General features: G+C 44.9%; 1 protein-coding gene across 9 annotated transcripts in view; it reads right to left on the bottom strand.

Annotated features, from left to right (window-relative positions):
- stat4 (signal transducer and activator of transcription 4) overlaps nt 1-21,613 on the bottom strand; it is a 120,298-nt gene that overhangs the window by 90,275 nt on the left and 8,410 nt on the right. For all 9 annotated transcript variants that reach the window (XM_084688557.1, XM_084688553.1, XM_084688552.1 and 6 more), the window contains exons 3-6: nt 20,588-20,723; nt 19,489-19,587; nt 18,928-19,020; nt 18,328-18,406 (exon numbers count right to left, since the gene is read on the bottom strand). In XM_084688557.1, the coding sequence (XP_084544683.1) occupies nt 18,328-18,406; nt 18,928-19,020; nt 19,489-19,587; nt 20,588-20,723 (407 nt within the window). The remainder of the gene's footprint in view (nt 1-18,327; nt 18,407-18,927; nt 19,021-19,488; nt 19,588-20,587; nt 20,724-21,613) is intronic.

Raw genomic sequence — 21,613 nt, forward strand, 5'->3', positions numbered from 1 at the left:
ATGATTGGATTAGTTTACTATTATGAGCTCTTGAGTGTCAGTTCAATGTCTCAGACTCCAAAGACCTACCTTTATATTACAGTAGCCACCTGAGGAGGACTTCTCTTTAGGATATGAATATAAACATTGATGTTATCTTGTCAAAAACAATTTGCATCCTGAATTTATGTTGCAATAAGCGCAAAACCAGATCTTCCAGATTACAATGTCTGTTAGAATATCACTAGTGCCTCACAGAAATGTATGCCTGTACCGTGTGTGTCAAATATAAAATTAGACTTGTAAAGGCCTATTACTTGTGAAAAACAGTATAACTCCTCACTAATAACTCAAGCGTTACCTTGTCATCCTACAGGAACTACTTGTGATGTGGACCATTATTTTAAAGTGAAAAACATGTTAACTCCTCACTAATTACTCAAGTGTTACATTGTCATCCTGCAGGAACTACTTGTGATATGGACCATTATTTTAAAGTGACAAACATGTTAACTTCTCACTAATTACTCAAGTGTTACATTGTCATCCTGCAGGAACTACTTGTGATGTGGACTGTTACGTCCCGGGACCTGTCCCTGTTTGTGTCCCTCTGTTCTGTTAATGTGTTTGTGTTCCCCAAGGGTTCCAGGTCCTGCCCCCTCCCTCCCTCCCCCCAAACAGACTGTGATTCAACAAACTGTGATGATAAACTGAGTCAAACATAATGGCTAAATAAGTAAGTACATGGCTAACATTAACCCAAATCAACGTATAGGCCTACTCACAAGTCTAGCATTGGCCACTACTGCGAAATACAACAGCAACGCAATTCCAAAGGAATGAAAATGATGAAGGAAGAAAGAACAAATGGCAGGACTGTAAAATAACTTGCCAGATAACCCAATTCAGAGAACAGGAACATGGCCCAAAACGCTAGCTACAGTTGTTGCTAGCTGTAAAGCCAGGCTATAGCTGTCGACTAGCTTGTGAAAAGTCCCTCATACAAACTGTATAGTATTGCAATCGAAATTTGCAGTAATTCTACAATGCGAAATTTTCACTAATTCAAAATTCTAGTGAAATTCACCTAGTCGTTGTTGTCGTATGTTACTGGATATTTACCATCCATAAAAATGTGCCACTGCCAAATGACTTTGCGCTACTAACTCACTCATTGACGTTGCACCAGAGTATAGGTTTAGGGAAAACATGACATGGATTCAGGGCAAATACGTTGCCATACTAGCCAAGTCGACTGGATTTGGACTGGGCGTAATTTTATATTTTCTAAGCTGGCAAAAGACCTAATAGCAGACACATCAAAATTCCCCGCATAATCATACAGAATTATCAAATATTGTGGAGGACGTTTCCCATAATCATACAGTATGATCAAATATTGGGGGGGGGGGGGGGGCGTGTTGTAATGTTAATATTCATAAATTTGTTTCCACAAATAACTCATTTCAGGCACAAGCTTCTGACATGTTATGATCATATTAAGAGTAAAAAAAACACAATTGTTCACTTTCTAGACATTACTTTTGTGATTGGTAATTCATTGGTTATTCTTTCTTAATTGGTCATAGTTCTCAAGTCGTTCTCAATGAGGATATATTTATTAACCCGTTAATTAGTAGCGTCACGTAAATGTGATCGTTCGAAAGCGGGCCCCACAGAGTACCGTCACATATATGTGATTCTGAACATTCCAACCGACTATTTTCCGATAGACAAAAACTATATGACAAACGCTATAGTATGGCTTCAAAATGTACAATTAGGAGGCTAACAAGTAACACTAGCAGGTAGTAGTATTGCTACGATTATTATGCTAGGTTGCTAGATAACGGAAGCTAACTAAAGCTAGCTAGCTTTCGTTTTGAAAAAATAACTCACTCTGGTGGCAGCATCGGTAATATTTAGAACTCACTCCTCTAAAGGTTAAGTAATAATCAAATACCTACCAAGGAACTACCTTTGTACTAAATTTGCTATTACTTACTGCTTAGTTAATCTTGGTTCCATATTAATTAATAGTATTAAATTCAGTGTTAATGTAGAACTACCTCTTACTTCCTGCATAGCTACTCATTAACAACGGACCATTATTCTGAAGTGTTACCCTGTTCTCTGCAATGACACGAAATACAGTGGTGTTGCTGCCACCACCCACTGTCGTCCCACTGTGCCATACAGAGGTAACAGTGAAACTAATAAGTCATATGCCAGTATGTATGCCATATGTGGTTGCTGAATATTGATCAAATATGTAATTTTACTTGTGGAGGTCCTAAATGATCAGGAAACTGTGTCTGCCTGCTCAGAGAGCGCTTTGGGGGTACACTTTTGAATATTTTTACAAATCTGGTGATAAAGGCAGACTGATAAGTGCAGATTCAAGTCGGATGTCATATTTGTTGCGGCGAATATGAAAGTATAGGCTACGTGCGCACTACATTACCTTTCACGACAAAATACATGGAGACAAAATATTTGCAGGCTTGCATGAAAAATACATATTCACCCATTGATTTAAACTGCGAGCTATACCAGCTCTGAAAATGTATCTAAATTGTTATGTATTTATTAACTACGTTGGCCTTCAATGTTCTTGGCGGGAACCCAGCTGCGCTCCTCCGGCCCATACCCCTTCCAGTTCACTAAGTACTGCGTGGCCCTCCCGACCTTGTATACATCCATAATCCGGTGAATGGTGTAGGCGAGACCCCCGGCGATGAACCTGGGAGGGGGTGGGGCCGGGAGCTCCAGACTCAGAGGGGAGGAGGCGGCCGGGCGCAGCACAGACCGATGGAAGACGGGGTGAACCCGCATAGAGCGTGGCAACTCCAGATGGAAAGCCGTGCTGGATATCCTCCGGAGGATCCGGAACGGGCCAACATACCGTGGGGCCAATTTCCTGGTCTCCCCCTTCAGGGCCAGGCCCTTTGTGGACAGCCAGACTCGCTGGCCAGTCGTCAGGGACGAACCCGGTCGTCGTCGCCGGTCTGCTTGTCGCCTCATCTGTCTCTGAGACTGGAGCAGGGCCCGACGAGCCTGCTGCCAGCGGTTGAGGAGGCGAGCCACCGAGCCGCGGGCACATCCCCATCCACAGGGGAGGAGGGGAACAAGTGAGGGGGATATCTCCACATGATCGTAGAAGGGGGAGGCGGACGTGGCCGCGCTCCACTGTTGGTTGTGGGCAACCTCGGCCCACAGGAGGTTCTGACTCCATTTGGTGGGGTCTTTGGAGGTGTAGCACCGGAGGTAGATGGTTGGTTGGCGCCTGGTTGACGCGCTCAGTCTGCCCGTTGGACTGGGGGTGGTAGCCCGAGGTCAGGCTGACCGAAGCCCCCAAGTTGCCCCAGAAGGCCTTCCAGAATCGTGCCACGAACTGGGGACCTCGGTCGCTGACGAGATCTTTGGGGGTCCGTGGTAGCGCACCACCTCTCTCACCATAATCTCCGCCATCTGTTTGGCCGTGGGGAGTTTGGTCAGGGCAATGAAGCGGGCGGCCTTGGAAAAGCGATCCACCACTACGAGGATGGCGGTGTTCCCTTGTGAGGGGGGAAGCCCCGTAACAGAGTCAAGGGAGATATGGGTCCAGGGGCGATGAGGGACCGGAAGGGGTTGTAAGAGTCCTGCAGGTCTGCGGTTATCTGGTTTAGCCGCCATGCACACCGTGCAAGCTGCCACGTACCCCATCACGTCCTGGCGGAGTTTCGGCCACCAGAACCGTCTCGGGAGTAATTCCAGGGTGCGTCGGACCCCTGGATGGCCAGCCAATCGGGAGGCGTGTGCCCACTCCAATGCCTTCGTGCGACAGGATGGAGTTACAAACAGAAGGCCCTGAGGAGTCCCGGAGGGAGCCGGTAACGGTCTATGTGCCCGTCGAATCTCTTCCTCCAGATGACAGTGTATGGCAGCCACGACCTTAGAGGAAGGAATGATGGGCTCAGACGCTGCTGGCTCAGCCCCAGTTGTGTGGAGGCGTGAAAGGGCATCCGCCTTACCGTTCTTGGAACCTGGGCGATAGGTGACCACAAAGTCGAAATGACTGAAGAAAAGGACCCAGTGGGCCTGCCTGGGGTTCAGTCGTTTGGACCCCCCCGATGTACTCCAGGTTCCTATGATCGGTGTATATGAGGAATGGGTTGGCTGCGCCCTCGAGCCAGTGACGTCATTCCTCCAGCGCTAGTTTTATGGCTAGCAGTTCCGTTACCCACGTCATGGTTTCTCTCCGCCGGGGAGAGAGCTCGGGAGAAGAAGGCACATGGGTGGAGCTTGCCGTCTTCTGCTGCACGCTTTGACAGCCCACCCCCAACCCGTGAGTCTGAAGCATCTACCTCCACCACAAAAGGTATGGCAGGGTCTGGAAGAGTGAGGATCGGTGGTGTGCTGAACCTTTGCTTGAGGTCCTCGAAGGCCTTTTGAGCAGCGTCCGTCCACAACAACCGGCGGGGCCCTCCCCGACGCAGAGCGATGATAGGGGACGCCCGGGCACTATAATTCTGTATGAACCGCCTATAGAAATTGGCAAATCCCAGGAACCCCTGGACCAGCTTGATGGTGGTGGGTATCGGCCAGTCCATGATGACCTTTACTTTTTCAGAGTCCATAGAGAGCCCATGGGGGCCGACTACGAACCCTAAGAAGGTGGTGGAAGCCAAATGGAACGTGCATTTTTCAGCCTTGCAGAATAGCTTGTTCTGTAGAAGCGCCTTCAGGATGGCCCGGACGTGGCCGTCATGTTCCTGGAGTGACTTGGAGAAGATGAGTATGTCATCCAAGTAGACAAACACGCACACTTCCAAGAATTTGCGCAGCACGTCGTAGATGAGGTTCTGAAAAAACGCAGGACTGTTTGACAACCCAAACGGCATCACTAGGTATTCATAGTGTCCACTGGGTGTGATAAAGGCGGTCTTCCACTCATCTACGGCCCGCATGCGAACCAGGTGATATGCGTTCCTGAGGTCGAGTTTAGTAGAGACAGTGGCCCCCTGTAGGCGCTCGAAGGCGGTAGACATGAGGGGCAAAGGGTACTTGTTTTTCCGGGTGATATTATGAAGTCCCCGGTAATCGATGCACGGCCTCAGTCCGCCGTCCTTTTTCCCAACGAAGAAGAAGGGTGCTGCAGCCGGAGACGTAGATGGGCGAATTAGCCCCAGGCGCAGCGCCTCTTCGATGTAGTGGCGGCCCTCTCCTTGCTGAAGACCCCCTCCAGATTGTGGTAGCAGGCCGGTACCATGCTCAGGTCGGTTCTGTCTGGAGGGGCCAGGATGTTCACGCTTGGAGAGGCGTCCGCCGATCGAACAGGAGACCCGGTGGTGGGAAACGAGGATCTGGAGTGTTCCTCCGCAGTGGTGACGCGGGAAACACAAGGCGTTGCCAGTGTTTGAGCTGGGAGGTGACCCTCTAGCCCCAGTGGAGTAGAGAGCCAACAGCCCACGCAAACTGAGGCTCGTGGATGGCGAGCCAGGGGTAACCCAGCACCACAGGGTCCGTCACCCGCTCCAGATGTCCAGAGCCCAAAGGGCGACCGTCCAATGCCTGGACCGCCTGAGGAACGGCCACCAGGGTGATTGGAATCCCCAGCTGTTTTGCCAGGGTGATGTCCATCAGGTTGACTGCTGCGCCGGAGTCCACCAAGGCAGTGAGGAAGACAATGGGATTGTTCTTGCCGATGTGACGGAGACATATGGGTATGGAAAGACGGTTGGCGGGTCCAGGGGTCTTAGCGCTACCACTCATCAGAGGCCCTGGGTCCCCTGACAAGTGTTGCCTTTCCCCGGTAGGTCTGGGCAGTGCTGAACCTGGTGCCCGGATGACCCACAGTACATGCACAGGCCTCCTCGGAGAAGGCGGCTGCGTTCTTTGCGACTCAACCGGAGGCGGCTGAGTTTCATGGGCTCTTCCGGTAACCGGGTCGGCGCTGGAGTGGGGATGGGTGTGGCTGGCCTTGGCTGGAAGGTCGTCATGGGTGCCCGGGCCTCACGGCGGTCACGGCGACGTTCCTGAATGCGAGCATCAAGGTGGATTGCTAAAGTGATCAGCTTGTCAAGCGATTGTCCCCAGTCACGGTTGACCATCTCATCCTTCACAGCCTCCTGTAGCCCACGGTAAAAGGCTGAAAGCAGGGCTTGGTCCCCAGCCACTCCGAATTGCCACGGTGCGGAACTCTACGGCGTACTGGGCTACGGATTGGGTCCCCTGGTTGATGGCAAGGACTCGTTGTGCTGCCTGGTTCTCGGTGCACTCTGTGTCGAACATCAACCCGAGACACACAGCCCCTGAACCGTAGTGTCCAGTTGCTGCATTGCCAGCTCCAAACGACTCAGTCACGGTGCATGGGCATTGACGATAGCGCCCAGCTGAGTTATAGCATCCCTGATCTCCTGCAGATCTGCTGTGCCTTGGCTTGACTCTGTCCTGCTATCAGGCCGGGGTTTTCAGGCACACACGCAGATTGCAGATCAGGTTCAACAAAAGAGTTTATTCCAATTAACAAAGGTATTCCAACTAACAAAGGTATTCCAGAAGAAAAAGTATAATCCCAAAAGGAAAGAAGTATCCCCTTCGCCCTAGAGGCACATACTTAGTGAAAGTCAATGGCAGTCCGGCTAGCTTGTGCTAAGCTAACTCACGTTCACATCGGAAATAACAAAACGGGGTCAAGGCCCACAATCAAGTCTTCCTGAGAAGAGGGAACAAAAGACATTATACTCACGACACTCATGACAGAGTGAAGGACACCTAGTGCTTAAGTAGGAAGCGGTGATCACCGCAAGTGTAGGCCAGTGTAGCAGAAGAAAGGTTAGTGCTAGGTGCTCTAGGATGAGTGTCCTAAAACCACATTCATCACTGCAGTCAGTTGCATTACACCGCAGGCAACTGAAGCACATGCGAATTTTAGGAATTCTGTCAGGGTGATAACACCGCGGGTGTCCAGCACCTGTGCTAAGGGGATAGCTGTAGAGCTACCTGTATGGGGGGTGACAGTGGCATCGCACTGCCGAAAAGCATACAATGTTGACAAGCTTTGCCCACGATGTCTCTGTGTGTCTTTGCATGTGGGACATTCTTGAACGGACAACTATGTCCGCAAGGGTATACCTTGCTCCAAAGCAGTACCTGTATATTATCATCAGTTTTTCAGGTAATCTTGAAACACAAAGAATCAAGGAGACTTTGTATTCAATTGTATAAAGTATTTTCATTGTTTAAAGTAGTAGCCTATATGTACACATCTACAAGCCTCTATATTACCTCTCCTTCTGGCTTCCCAAATATTAATATATAATATAGGTGCAATATACTCTCCCCATGGGTGTATCCAGGCCCACTGGAAGACTCAGGTGGTGACTGCCTGGAGCCCCCATGGTTGAAAAGGTGTTTCTAAAATGCCCTGTAGACTGGCAAATATTAGACCAAGTGCCTTACTGTCTGTCATTCACATTGTGAAATATGCTTGAGTGCACAGGATGCCCCATGCAATACATGACAGTGTGCCCTCTATAAACAAGTCTTAATGAGTTCCTTTATAGTAGAGAACATGTGATGCAGTACCCTATAAGGTGCCCTTACAATGGTCTAAATTGGACTGTTACAATGCCTTTACTTCCAAAGGAAAAGGGTGCTGTTATGAAGTGCCCTTCATGCTGCCCCCACATGACAGTGTCCCAAATGTTGCCCTTTCCAAAGAAGACAATTAGATGCTGTGCCCAACAGTCTCCCCTAATGTTCCCACTAGGGCATGCTTTTCCTGTGACAACACTTGGCACAGCCACAGTCTGTCACTGTCCAAGCCCCCTCGGGATTTGTGGAGGCAATTGGAAATATGGAAATAAGGGGCAGCTGTCCATACACTGTCAGCCAAAATAGTAATAATTGGATTTGGATTAAATATGCACGCATACTAAAATAATTATATATTCTTAGTCATGCTGAGCAATTTTAAATGACTGTTCTGCCAAGCAAAGTATGGTACAGTTTGGGTCACCTTCTGATCTAAAAGTCTGGATCTGTGCGTTATTTCAGTGAATCCCCATTTTAGTCATGGTTAGCTTTCCCTTTTATTTTAAAGCTCAGCATTCAGCCTATCAGTTAATAAAAGTGTCTGGCAAAGTTATTTTGAAGTAATTTATTAAGTTTGTTCAAGATGTGAAGACAAAAACATTTTTATCCCACATCAAGTGCAACTAACCATGGCCTTCTTCACTGTTTTGAATTGTATCCTACAATTGCTGCCATGTTCTTTTTTGGACTATTATTCTCAATCTCCTGTTGAGAACATCGGCCATGGGCTAGCCTACTCTCAGAACGGTTTCAGACAGCTCATCAAATTACAATTCTCAGTAAATCACTGAATGCATATGTTAAGTAGATTTGGTAGGTCTACAATGTACGCATTTTAACGGTCATAATGGTTTGACAAGTTGTCTCCCTTGTCATGTTGTCATGAGCGAATACTGTTTTTACTGAGTGTACATCGTGACTGTCTCCTGACTTTAAGTAACTTCAAACTTGTTTCATTTTGTTGTGTTTTGCTAAAACTTCGAGCTGAGAGACAGCAGCTATCCAGGCCGTTAAGTAGCTAGCTAGAGATCGAGTTTCAGGGTATTTTCCAGGGTACTTGCCGTCACATGAGACCCTGCTTTTGTTTACATAATTAGGGCCATTGTCAGCTGCGCCTTGCATATTTAAGATGGCTGGCACTACAGAGGCAGCCTCGTCTGGCAGCCACGGCGCATGAAGACTCGGTCGAACAAAGACAGGGAGTCTACCAGCGGGAGGCCACCGAGGACTCCCGCTGGTAGACTCCCTGTCTCCCTTCTCTACCTTCGTCTCCCTTCTTAACCCCCCTCCCTCCACCCTAACAGCAAATGACTTCTCCTTCTTTGAGGAAAAAGTCGCAGACATTAGCAGTCGGTTCCCAAAACCCTCCTTTCCTACCCCGTCACCCTCTATGACTGACCCAACTAAATGTCTAAACTCTTTCTCTCCCCTGTCCGAGGCAGAGATCTCTGACCTCATTCTCTCTCATCGCCCCACCTCCTCTCTCCTTGATCCAGTCCCCTCCCCTCTCTTTCAAACCATCTCTCCCTCCATCATAACTTTTCTGCTCCATGTCCTTAACTGTTCTCTTACTTCCGGCACTTTCCCCTCTACCTTCAAACAGGCCAGAGTTAGCTACCTACTCAAAAAAAACTCCCTTAACCCACCTGTCCTCCAGAACTACAGACCGGTATCACTGTTACCGCTGTATCTAACCAACTGTTAAACTTTCTCTCTCAGAACAACCTGCTTGACCCCAACCAATCAGGCTTCAAGACTGGCCACTCCACGCAAACTGCCCTTCAGTCTGCCAGAGCGGCTTCGAGGTCATCCGTCATCATTCAGCTGGACCTTTCTGCAGCTTTTGATACGGTTAACCATCAAATTCTGCTCACCAGACTTTCTGAGATGGGCATCACTGGCACTGCACTTCAGTGGATCTCATCCTACCTGTCGGGAAGATCCTACCTGGTCTCCTGGGGAGGCAAAGTGTCGGCCCCCCGCCAGCTCTCCACTGGTGTCCCACAGGGCTCCGTCCTTGGACCCCTCCTCCTCTCCCTATACACCACCTTGGACCAATCATCATCTCCCATGGCTTCTCCTACCACTGCTACGCTGATGACACGCAGCTGTACCTGTCGTTTCCCCCAACTTATCCGGGGATCTCAGCTAGGATCGAGGCCTGCCTCACAGACATCTCCGCCTGGATGACCAAGCACCACCTCCAGCTGAACCTCGCCAAAACAGAACTCATCATCCCGGCCAAACCCTCCATCTCCCACGAGCTCTCAATCACCCTGGGATCGGCTACGGTGACCCATTCATCCTCGGCCAGGAACCTCAGGGTGACAAGCTTTCCCTCACTGCCCACATTGCTGCAGTCTCCCGGTCGTGTAGATTCACCTTCTACAACATCCGGAAGATCAGGAGATACCTGTCTGAGCATTCCACCCAGATGAAAGTCCAAGCACTTGTCCTCTCAAAGTTGGACTACTGCAACTCGCTGCTCGCCGGTCTCTCAGCATGCGCAACCTGCCCAGTCCAGAGGATTCAGAACGTGGCGGCCCATCTGGTCTTCAATCTACCCATACGCTCCCATGTTACCCGCTCCTCATCTCCCTCCACTGGCTTCCCATCACGGCCCGTATCAGATTCAAGACTCTGGTACTGACCTTCCGAGCGGTGAATGGGACTGCACCCTACTACATCAAGTCTCTCCTCCAGCCTTACACCCCCACCCGCCACCTACAGTCTTTTTCTGACAACCGTCTGGTGGTCCCACCGCTCAAGAGCGCCCAGTCCCAACACAAGCTCTTCTCCTGTCTGGCCCCCCAATGGTGGAACCAGCTCCCCACCTCCATCAGGGACACTGACTGTCTCCCCACCTTCAAGAAAAGGCTCAAGACTTGTTCCGGGAGTACAACGGCACTTAGGAATGCTTGGCTGGACCTGATGTTAGATTCCTCCATGGTTCACAATGACTCTTATTGAGAGACTTGCTGCTCTTGTTGGCTAGTTATAACAGATTTAAACTTTTTGTACTCACTGTGAAAAATGTTACTGTTGATTGTTCTTCCACAGATACACTCTTGCACTTTTTGGGTTTCATGCTGTTTAATTGTACTTGCACTTTTTGAGTTTCATGTTGTTTAATTGTAACTTGTTTAACTGCATGCTCTTATGGTTCTTCCCTGTGGCACTTATTTGGTTTTTCACAATGTATGCTTCATGTTTTGGCTGCTTGCAATGTTTGGGGCTACCTCGTTGTTAAGATCAGTGACCTATGCTCTTTTGTAAAGCTCTCTCTTGGAAGTAGCTTTGGATAAAAGTGTCTGCTAAATGCATAAATGAAAATGTTAATTGCGGCAACATTGCACAGTCTAAGCTTATTGAGGTCTAGCTTGAATTAGCGTTGCCTTTTAGTGGGACGGAACGTTAGTGGAACGGCTTGAGGCTTAAGTCTAAGTTAACGTTTACCCAAGTGAGACTTATTCGTGTTAGCGCGACTTGTGTTAGCGACGTGGATGGAACACCCCCCTGGTCTCCTCAGTTCCCAGACATATACAGACTGTTGTTAGAAGATGGAATGCTACACAGTGCTGAATATGTCTTTGTCCAAACCTTTTTGAGACATGTTACTCCCATCAAATTCAAAATTACAGTATTCTTTGTATATTTAATCAGTTTAAACATTTGATATGTCCCAACTTTTTGGGAATTGGGGTTGTACATTTCAGCCATTTTATATTATATTCCTTTTTGCTGAATATGTGTATCCTACACATACATACCGAGTTTTAAGTCAATTGGAGTCATGGTTAATAAGAAGATATTTGTAAGTGTTCCCAAATTTTCACCGTACAAGGCGGACTGTATGGCTACTCTGTTCCCCCTGAGAAATAAGGCATGTATAGCAATTTTCAGACATTTTAGACTGATACGGTGGAAATGTCATCACTTTGAAAATGTACAAATGGGGCGTGGCCTGTAGCGCCACCTATGGGCAATGGTGGGCCATTTGTGGTGAGGTCTCATGGCCTATACTTTCAATGTTTCAGAATTTGGAAAACTTTTTACCATTCCATACAAAATCCACCAAGGTCCACCAGGGCCTTTGCTTCAAGCCAACGAGGGAGGGTGGAGGCTTGGTCTGGGCAGCCTTGCCAGAAGGTTTGGGATGTGTGTGCGTTGCTCAAAGCTTGCGTGTGTGAAAGGGGCCTGGATGTGTCAGTGAGAATTTGGAGCGCACGCACACTGTGTGTGGTGTGATTGACAGCTAATTTTAACCAATCTAAAATCTGCATTAAAGTTCAGAACGAGAAGATGAAGTTTAACTGGTTATGTAACGTTGGATAGTAAGTTGACTTGTCACTATCATTTACATTACATTTAGTCATTTAGCAGACGCTCTTATCCAGACTGACTTACCGTAAAGTACAAGGGACACTCTCCCCAAGGCAAGTAGGGTGAAGTGCCTTGCCCAAGGACACAACGTCATTTGGCATGGCCGGAAATTGAACCAGCAACCTTCTGATTAATAGCCTGTTTTCCCTGGAAAGCATATGCCAAGCCCATAACAAAATGGACGCAATTTCAAGCCCTGTATTAACAAATGTCCCTACCTTGGATTGTTTTAAGAGTTGCTTTTTTATTTAAGGTTGCCTTTCAATATATATATATATATATATATATTTTTTTTTTTACTTGCGCTTTGAGTTTAAGAAATAAATAAAATGTATTATTATTGTTATTATTAGGGCTGTGAAATGATAATTTTTTTAAATCAAATTAATCACAGGTTTCTGTGGATTAATCATGATTAATTACATATTACCGATTTTCCGAATTTTTGTCATTAGTGTGCGTCTTTGATTTTGCGGTACCTTGATGCTCGAGTCACCCGTTGCCACTCGCAAAACTTTGGTGAACCCCTCGTCCTCAACAATATAAATCGGTCTCCAGCTTTTTACAATATATTTGGCAACTGTGCTAGTCACCTTGTCACAGGCAGACTTAGTGAGGGCCCTACGCTGTTCAGTGAGGATGGTTTGGCACATTCTACTTGAACTCCCCTCGCCGACCAACGCATGCTTCGCATTGAGGTGGCATAGGTTACTTTAGGCTTGTATTGCTTCGGTGAAACGATAGCATTCAGTCATTTAGCATTCAGTCATTTAGCAGACGCTATTATCCAGAGCAATAACGTCTTCCCGCAAAGTGTGCATATCACTTTGGTTTTATTGGATGTTCCATCTTAGTTTTTTTGGAACACGAACCTCTCATCCAGAACTTGCAGATTGGGAGAATTGTGGGTATATTATTCCAGTCAAAGGCTTAACTAGCTTGAGCAAATCGAAAGGCAGTAGTATTTGTTTTTACACCAGCAGTGGCTGGTGTGAAGATGTGACAGTGATTCTGCAGCACTGTTCTCCTGATCTGGAATCATTTTTCATTAACTGCAAACCTTTTTACTCACCACGCTTGCGTAATTCATCATATACCAGATACTTGATTGTTGAGTGAACAAATTTGGATTCCTTGGTTATTGTACTAGGCGACTTTAACAAAGGCAATCTCACCCATAATCTCCCCAAATACAGACAATTCATTAAATGCCCTACCAGAGAAAGCAACAGTCTGGATCATTGCTACACTACAGTCAGTAGAGCCTACCACGCCGTCCCCCGAGCAGCAGTGGGACACTCTGACCACGCCATGGTCCACCTGATTCCTGCATAGAGGCTGAAATTAAAGCTCTTAAACCTGCTGTGAGGACATCAAAACAGTGGACCAGTGAGGCTATGGAGGATCTGCGGGAGTACTTGGACTGTACTGACTGGGATATGTTCACAAATACTACCAATAGTCAGGATGAACTCACAGAGGCTGTGACGTCATACATCAGCTTCTGTGAGGACTGCTGTATTCCAATATGCACAAGGGTGAACTTCAACATTGACAAGCCCTGATTCTCAGCAAAGCGCAGAAGGTTGAGGTTGGAGAAGGAGCAAGCTTTTAGGAATGGGGATAGAGACAGATTCAAGGAGTCGAAGAACAGGTTTAGCAAAGTGGTGAGAGAGGCTAAAGTTCTCTGCTAACAACTCTGCTTCTGTCTGGTGAGGGCTCAGGCAGATTTCCCAGAGCACCCCACACCACTAACGACTCTCGCATGGCCAACGACCTGAACAAATTATACAGCAGATTCGAAAGACAATTGGACTGTCCTGTTCTACACCTTCCCTCCCAAGAGGCCTCCCCCCCCACCACCACAGTGACAACTCTCTCCGTTCAGGAGGGAGAAGTTATCAGACTTTTCAAGAGGCAGAATCCCCACAAAGCAACTGGGCCTGACTCTATTTCTCCAGCCACCCTCAAGCACTCCGCTGACCAGCTGTCTCCGGTGTTCACCTACATCTTCAACACCTCCCTGGAGACATGCCATGTGCCAGCCTGTCTCAAGTCCTTCACCATCATCCCTGTGCCCAAAAAGCCAAGGCCAACAGGACATAATGACTACAGACCTGTCGCCCTTACCTCTGTGGTAATGAAGTATTTTGAGCGCCTGGTGCTGGCACACCTCAAATCCATCACAGACCCTCTCCTGGACCCCCTGGAGTTTGCCTACAGAGCCAACAGGTCTGTGGACGATGCAGTTAACATGGCCCTCCACAGCAACTGGACTCCCCAGCATCCTATGCCAGGATTCTGTCTGTGGACTTCAGCTCTGCCTTCAACACCATCATCCCCGCCCTGCTTCAGGACAAGCTCTCCCAGCTGAACATACCGGACTCCACCTGCAGGTGGATCACAGACTTCCTGTCTGACAGGAAGCAGTGCGTTAATATAGGAACGCAAGCAGAACCTGTTTAAGAAGAGCCTGTCCACTCCCTATTAAGCCCCGTTGTACCGAATTTGGTTGCAGTTCCACCAGAGTTCCACTGGGGGTGAACGCGAGCGAGTGCATGCTGAATGGGAGTCTATGGAGCTAAACGGCTAAATTAGTCTCTTTCAACCTGATTGTTGTGGTGACATCTCAGATTTGATTGTAGTTTGTGCATGTTCAACATGGATTATAGGTTGAAAGTTGAATGAACGAGTACTTATGTCCTTTCGATTTCTTACAGGATGAGTCAGTGTTGCCATAAAATGCTAACATTCTGCTAATGAATGCTGATTGGTTAGTGAAGGACTGACTACGACCAGAGATCCCGCTTGATGGCATCCGAAGCAGAATCAGAATGTCAAAGCATTAGCAACATTAGCAACAACATTAGCAAGCCAAAACTCTTCTAGCATGTGTATTGACAAGGAGAGTCTAACCTGTCAGCTGTGTTGTCTATGCCCCAAGACAGAAAAGGAATAGACCAGAGCTTAACGTAAAGCAGTATCTCTGGTCGTACAATGTGTATGACGTCAATGACATTTTAAAAGTTTTTTTAGAACAGAAAGGCTTTAAAAAAAGACAAATCTAAAAAATAAATCTAACACCCAGCAGGGTGTATTATTTTTGCCTCCCCTTTCGAATTCAGAATTACTAGACAAAAAATTATATCCTGAGAAAAGTGGATTTTGAGGGGTATAGCTCCATAGACCTCCATTCATTCTGCACTCGCTCATTAGTGCCCTCATATGAAACTAGAGTGGAACTGCAACCAGTTCAGAACCCGGAAGTTTCCCAAGAGTGTCCGTTCTCCCCATATTAGACATTCTCTGACGCAAGTCTCTGACTACAGGTCCATTAGCACCGTATCTCCTCAGGGCTGTGTCCTTTCCTCTCTGCTCTTCTCCCTGTACAGCAACAGCTGCACCTCCAGTCATCCGTCCGTCAAACTCTTTAAGTTTGCGGATGACACCACCCTCATTGGGCTCATCTCTGGTGGGGATGAAGCTGACTATAGGTGGGAAAATGACAACCTGGTGACCTGGTGTAGCCAGAACAACTTAGAGCTCAATGCTCTAACAGTGGAGATGGTTGTGGACTTCAGGAAGAACACAGCCCCACTCATACTCACCCCAATCACCAAGTGCGCCCCATCAGGACCAAAACCTCACGCCACAAGAACAGTTTATTTTCATCTGCTACTGGCCTCTTCAACAAGGCCAAGGACTCCCACTGACATTTAACTATTATCTATTACAAGTCCATCTGACACTGATTGCACTATGCACAAGCCACCATGATGACTCTTTTGCACCTTATTATTATTTTCATTAGTGATGGGCATAGATTTTTTTTTAAATCTAGATTAATCTCACTGTAATCTTGGAATTAATCTAAAATGGCTCATTTGAATTCCGCCGAAAGCGTTCAGAATAAGTGTGCTACCCAAATAATGACTAAAAGTAGCTCAAGTCTTTGAGAACGGGTTTCTCAAACCAGGTAGCACATTAGACCAAGGGTCTCATCTCCTGTTTCCAAAACGCATCACAAACTGCTTGAGAAAGCTGTTCTACTATGATAATTGGTGATTAAAATAAATTATGTTCAATAAGATGTACTTGTGTTTACTAACTGTTTATTCAGTTAAACATGAATTTTAAACTGTAGATCTACATAAGAGGAGATTAGTTAGTTTGGCTGATAGAGCTGTGCTGACGGGCTTGCCTCGGTTGGACTCAAACATAGGCTAGTAGTTTGACGACGACTCTTCCCCTGCGCTACATCAGTGCTTGGCCCGGCATCTTCCGCATTAGCTAAGGGATGTTTTGCGAGGTGCAAACAACCTTAGTCTTGTCGAGGTTTTCATTGGGAAGCTTCTTAAAAATACATTTTCCCTGAAGCAAACCCGGCTGCTTCATAGCTACATCCATGTTAGCACGTCACGTTTGATGTGGTAATTTCATACACAAAGCATACACACAGGTTCGAATACTCGTCGCCCCCTACATTGCAATTCGGCTAGGTATCCGCGCTAGAACATAAAGGTGAAAGTCATCATAGCTTGCGTAGTATAGAACCAGCTCCCAACCCAACTTTGAGAATAGATTATTATTATTTTCTGCAATGTTTTTTTATCGCCCAATAAGAGTCTCACGTTAACGTAGCACGTTAACGCCGATAACGTCCCACCACTCATTTATATATATATATATATATATATAAAAAAAAAAAAATTGTTTACTTCTTAGAATGAGTTACAATATTATATTTTTTAATTTTAATTCTAGATCCGTATATGTTTATTGTTTGCACCTTCCTGCCAAAGTAAATTCTGTATTTGTGTAAACCTACATGGCGGTTAAACCAAATTCTGATTCTGATCAGCCTTTGATATAAAAAGGGTGACCATTGTTCAATTCAATATTAATATCATTTTCATATTCACAGTTCCATACCCTACAGCAAACACAACCATCTCAATGGTTATTAAATTACCGCGCCAATGATGCAAATTATCTACAGTTATACCATGGTTTGGGTGAATACTCAATTCTGATTGGCTGCAGGGGTGTCCATTATCAGGTGATATACAGACACCTACAAAGTAGTTGCAGCAAAACTGTCTGTTCACCACTCTAAATGATTGCCCTGGCTACATAGTATATGAGCCTGTACAAAGTGTCTGAAATAAGTAACCATAACAAAAGGGATGGAGTCAAAGCCTCCATTTACAATTTTGAAAGACTTTCACGAGCTAACTTGTATTTACAACAATGAGTGACTTTAACCTATTTGAAAAATGTAACTTTTCTGAATGTACTGTGTCAGTGTCACGTAACCACTCATCTCACATCCCCTTCGCTATTCACCTCGCTAGTCAATCTACTTCAGACAGCCTGCACGACCGTAGCAGTAACTCTACACATGGCCGATTATTTTCTTCTTAAAATCAAGCTAGTTTCAGACATCCCAACCTGCAGAGACTCATTTCCGGGAGGTGGCTTATCCCCCGCCCCCCCAAGACGCTATCAGGACGCGCGATATACACCTTTATCTACCAGAAATAACCATTGGACAGTGTCTTGCTTGCTCCAAATACAAAATCCCCGATTTCCGGGAGATTGTATAGCATTTGCGGGAGACTTGGGATGTCTGTCTTGTTGTTAAACATACCGTCAAATTATAATTACTGTTTGGAGAAAATGTCAACTTTGATGTGGTCATCTCACATCCATTTGATATTCAACTCGCTCCACAGGCTGGGGCCGTACTGTAGCCTAGTACACAAAATATATATGACCGATACTTTGTTTGTAAAAATCTTGATATTGATTTTGGGACAGTGACATGTTGGGTTAGCTGGCAAATCTTCTTGTCAAACATACTGTCAAATTATATTTACTGTTTGTCAACCGTACACAATTTTATTGCCTTTGAATCTTGCTAACATAACGTTAGCTTTTGGGCTAATAGCTCAGCCAAAGGAAAGCCGGTGTTGGTTTTATGAGCTGAGCGGACTAGAAATATCAGATGGGTAACGTTAAAAAACGTTAGATTTCCATTGCAAAATGCCTGAAAACAGAAATTAATGATTGTAAAAAAAATCGAGATAATGCCCTTTGAGGTGTACAATATCACCTGATAATGGACAATGCGGAGGCGTGAACCGTCCGACACGCAGCGAAGTCCATTATCCGGTGATATTGTATACCTTGAAGGGCATTATCCCTTATTTATAATGGGATTTTGCTTCCTATATTGTATTGTGTGAACATGACAATAATTTAAATACATTCTAAAGCTAGCTAACCAGTGCAATTATGGGTGTGATGTGTGGTATTCTAGCTTTTTGTAAACAAGACAGTGGAATGTTACAGAAATAAAGCCACACACATACACACACAGCTCACCTCGAGACTGAAGGGTTTTAAAACGGAAATCAAAGTCATCTTGCATGTCCTCTAAATATTTTACAGCTTGGTCCATCATCTGTAGAAATTAAACAATGAGGAAAACCAAAGACTGTTTAACTTTTTGGTCCCCAACCATACCCCCTGGTAACCCTTAAATTAGACCTGCCACCTACACCAAGATTGTGAAAACAGCTGCAAGCAACAGTTGATCAACAGCTGGTCTGTTCCTCACTGCAAATGGCATTTTTCTTTGGCATGGATAATGAGGATGCGTTCTCAAGAAACCTTTTGAGGGTGGTGAACTGTTCTTTTTTACAATTAGGGCTCAGAATATACATGAATTACAGTTGTTGTGTTCTACAGTGTTGTGTTCTAAGATTTTGAGCATTTTATTTAATCAAAAATTCTTATGAAATCTTATGAAAAGCTGCATGTCCAAAACTGGATGATCTATGTTTATTTGATTGCTGATCTATGTTTACTCTTTCTGCTGCTAAGCAAGAGCACAGTGTTAATTGTTAGTATTACTGTGTAAGTAGAATGTATCCTGTCAAATGTCTGAACACTTATAATTAGAACAGCAGAGAACTTGGTTACCTGCACACTACTCCTTATCACAGCAACTCTGTTGTCCATGTTCTTCTGCCTCTCCATGGCCTCCGAGTTCTGCATTGACTTTTCTAAAGGACCCTGTGAAAAATTACCCTGTAATCGTTTTTTCCATGTTCTTACGTGTAGTACACGTCTAATCATCATCTAACATTTAATCAATCCAAATGATGGCAAAAACTGCATGAAAAAAGACAGGTGTATCACATTACTAGAATACCATTAACAGCTATATCCTTTCATCTAAACATTACTTTTAGATTAGGCTATTATAGGCATATGGAGTAAAACGTTTATTTTTTCCAAAGTCCATTTTTATCATGCAAAGAGAATTTTGGGAAAAGAGACTGAATTTTGAATACTTTCTGGCCGTGGTACTTTCACCTGTCATTTAACAATTCGTGATGTTAAATAGATTATGTCAACTAATACTGAACTGAATAAATAATTCCCAGGTACTAGTTTAACATCTCATTCTTAAATTATCAGGAATGGAAAATTAAAGGGTGAATAAAGGAATATCTCTGTCTCCATAATAATGGGTCATACCTGCTCCTGCATACAGGCTGTTGAGATGATACGTCGCTCCTCCCGAAGGCAGGTAGAAATCACTCCCGCCATGAGTTGAGGGTTATCCTTATATTTCCCCTAAGCAGGGAAAATAAATTGACCGAATGGACATTAAATGAATACACATTCTGTAAACAAATAGTAATCATGTTGCTTCGCTGACACGTTTGGTGACAGGTTTCCAAAGCAACATGCACCTGTGCATTTCACTGTCCATGCCATCCTGTTAACAAGCTATTGCCATTGCCATTCATGCCTTCCAGCAAGTGCAAGCAATTTAACAGTAGACTTTATGGAAAAATATGATAGAAAATAAATAAACAAGATTTCTTCACTAACAATTTAAGGGTTAAAAAGTATGATGTTTTGTCATGATGAAAATTGTGCCTACAGAAATATAATAATAAAATAAAAAAATTACATACTTAGATTGCTTTAGCAAACAATGTAGACAAACAATCTATCTATAAAAAAAACTATCATAGACAAACAATTATTGTATTCTAAATTTGACAAACTCTCAAAACATTTTAAGTTACTATTACAAACTTTTTTCACATAACATGTTTCTGTTTGTATGTTTATACAATTGGCAGGTGCCAAAGGGCACTGAAAACAAAAGTGACCTGTAAACATTCAGAGCTGAAGTTCCTCTAACCTGCACCAAACCTCTAAACCTGCGCTTTCACACTTCCTCTTGAAAAACATAATATTATGTACTCACAAGCACAGGAAATAGCTGTTAAAACCTCAAGGTTCCACTTTGATATGCTAAATGTATTTCTTTCCTGTCGGTTGATGAGAAACTGTTCCATGAATTAAACCACAAACCCTTGAACATGAATAAAAAAATTCCAATGCATATGAAGAGCCTCTTTTTTCTATTCAAATCTCATGGAAACTATGCCATTCAGTTTCAAGTGAAAGTACCATAGTACATTACTGCAATGACTGAGCATTATTACTCTTTACATACTATAATAAAGGTATCATAAAAGAACTGACATTGAAAATACATTTGTATTCTCACTATCAGACATTGTAAAATGTATTGTAGGTTTAATTAATAAGTTGGCACCTGTATTTGCTGGTTGATGATTTTCAAATTGTGTCTTTGCAGGAAGTTCAGCTCCTGGGAACAGTGTCTTTCCAGTTGAGATAGGAGATTGCTGAGGAGAACTGTAGCCATGGACTCATAATTGGCAGCTGTGTCCCTGAGAGCACAGATTTGACAGTGTTCTGTATCACATTCACAAGTCGTGTACATTCTTAGGTTTTATTAAAGGGTATTTTCATCAATTCAGGTTTCAACATGTAGAAATGACCTTTTACACAGCCCCCCATTTCAGGGCATGATAATGTTTGGGACAAAATGTTAAACAGGTGATTGTGATTACTCATGTGTGACTAATTGCTATGTTAAAGCAGGTATAAGAAAGTTGTATTCATTGTAGGATTTTGATAAACTGTGTGAGTGTCTTGCAGCAGTTTGTCATTATGAGGACCAGAATTGTACCTATGAAAGTCAAGCAAGCCATTATAAGTCTGAGAAACAAGAATGAAACAGTGCGAGACATTGGCCAAATCTAAGGCTTATCTAAATCAACTGTTTTGAAACATTATTAAGAAGAAAGAGAGCACTGGTGCCTGGGTTTGAATCCAGCCTTGGCTGTTTGCTGCATGTCTTTCCCGCTCTCTCCTTGCCTACTTGCCTTTCCTGGCACACTTAGAAACTGTCCAATAAAGCATGAAAAAGGTCTTGTGTGAGACCAAAATGAACAGAATGATGAAAAGAGCAAAGTATGGAGGCAAAAAAAACTACCAATTACCACCTCATCTGTGAAATGTGGTGTTATGGTCTGGGCATGTATGAGTAATTGTGTTGTTAAGGACCCATACCCGGGTCCACTGACTCACAAATGCGCCGACTACCTCTGAACACCATGAAAAACAGCGTTGTCACTGAAAAGTTAGCTCTTTCCTGCCGCGGGTGGGTGGTATTTATACTACTGAGGAGTGAGTTTAACCAACACACCAGTGACCCAAACCGGTTGAGCTGTGCCTAATTGTGTGTATCCAGGTTATGGCACCTGGTGTAACAGGT

Source organism: Hypomesus nipponensis, chromosome 23, assembly GCF_054491055.1.
Source record: "Hypomesus nipponensis isolate SF chromosome 23, ASM5449105v1, whole genome shotgun sequence".
In the NCBI taxonomy this organism is placed as follows: domain Eukaryota; kingdom Metazoa; phylum Chordata; class Actinopteri; order Osmeriformes; family Osmeridae; genus Hypomesus; species Hypomesus nipponensis.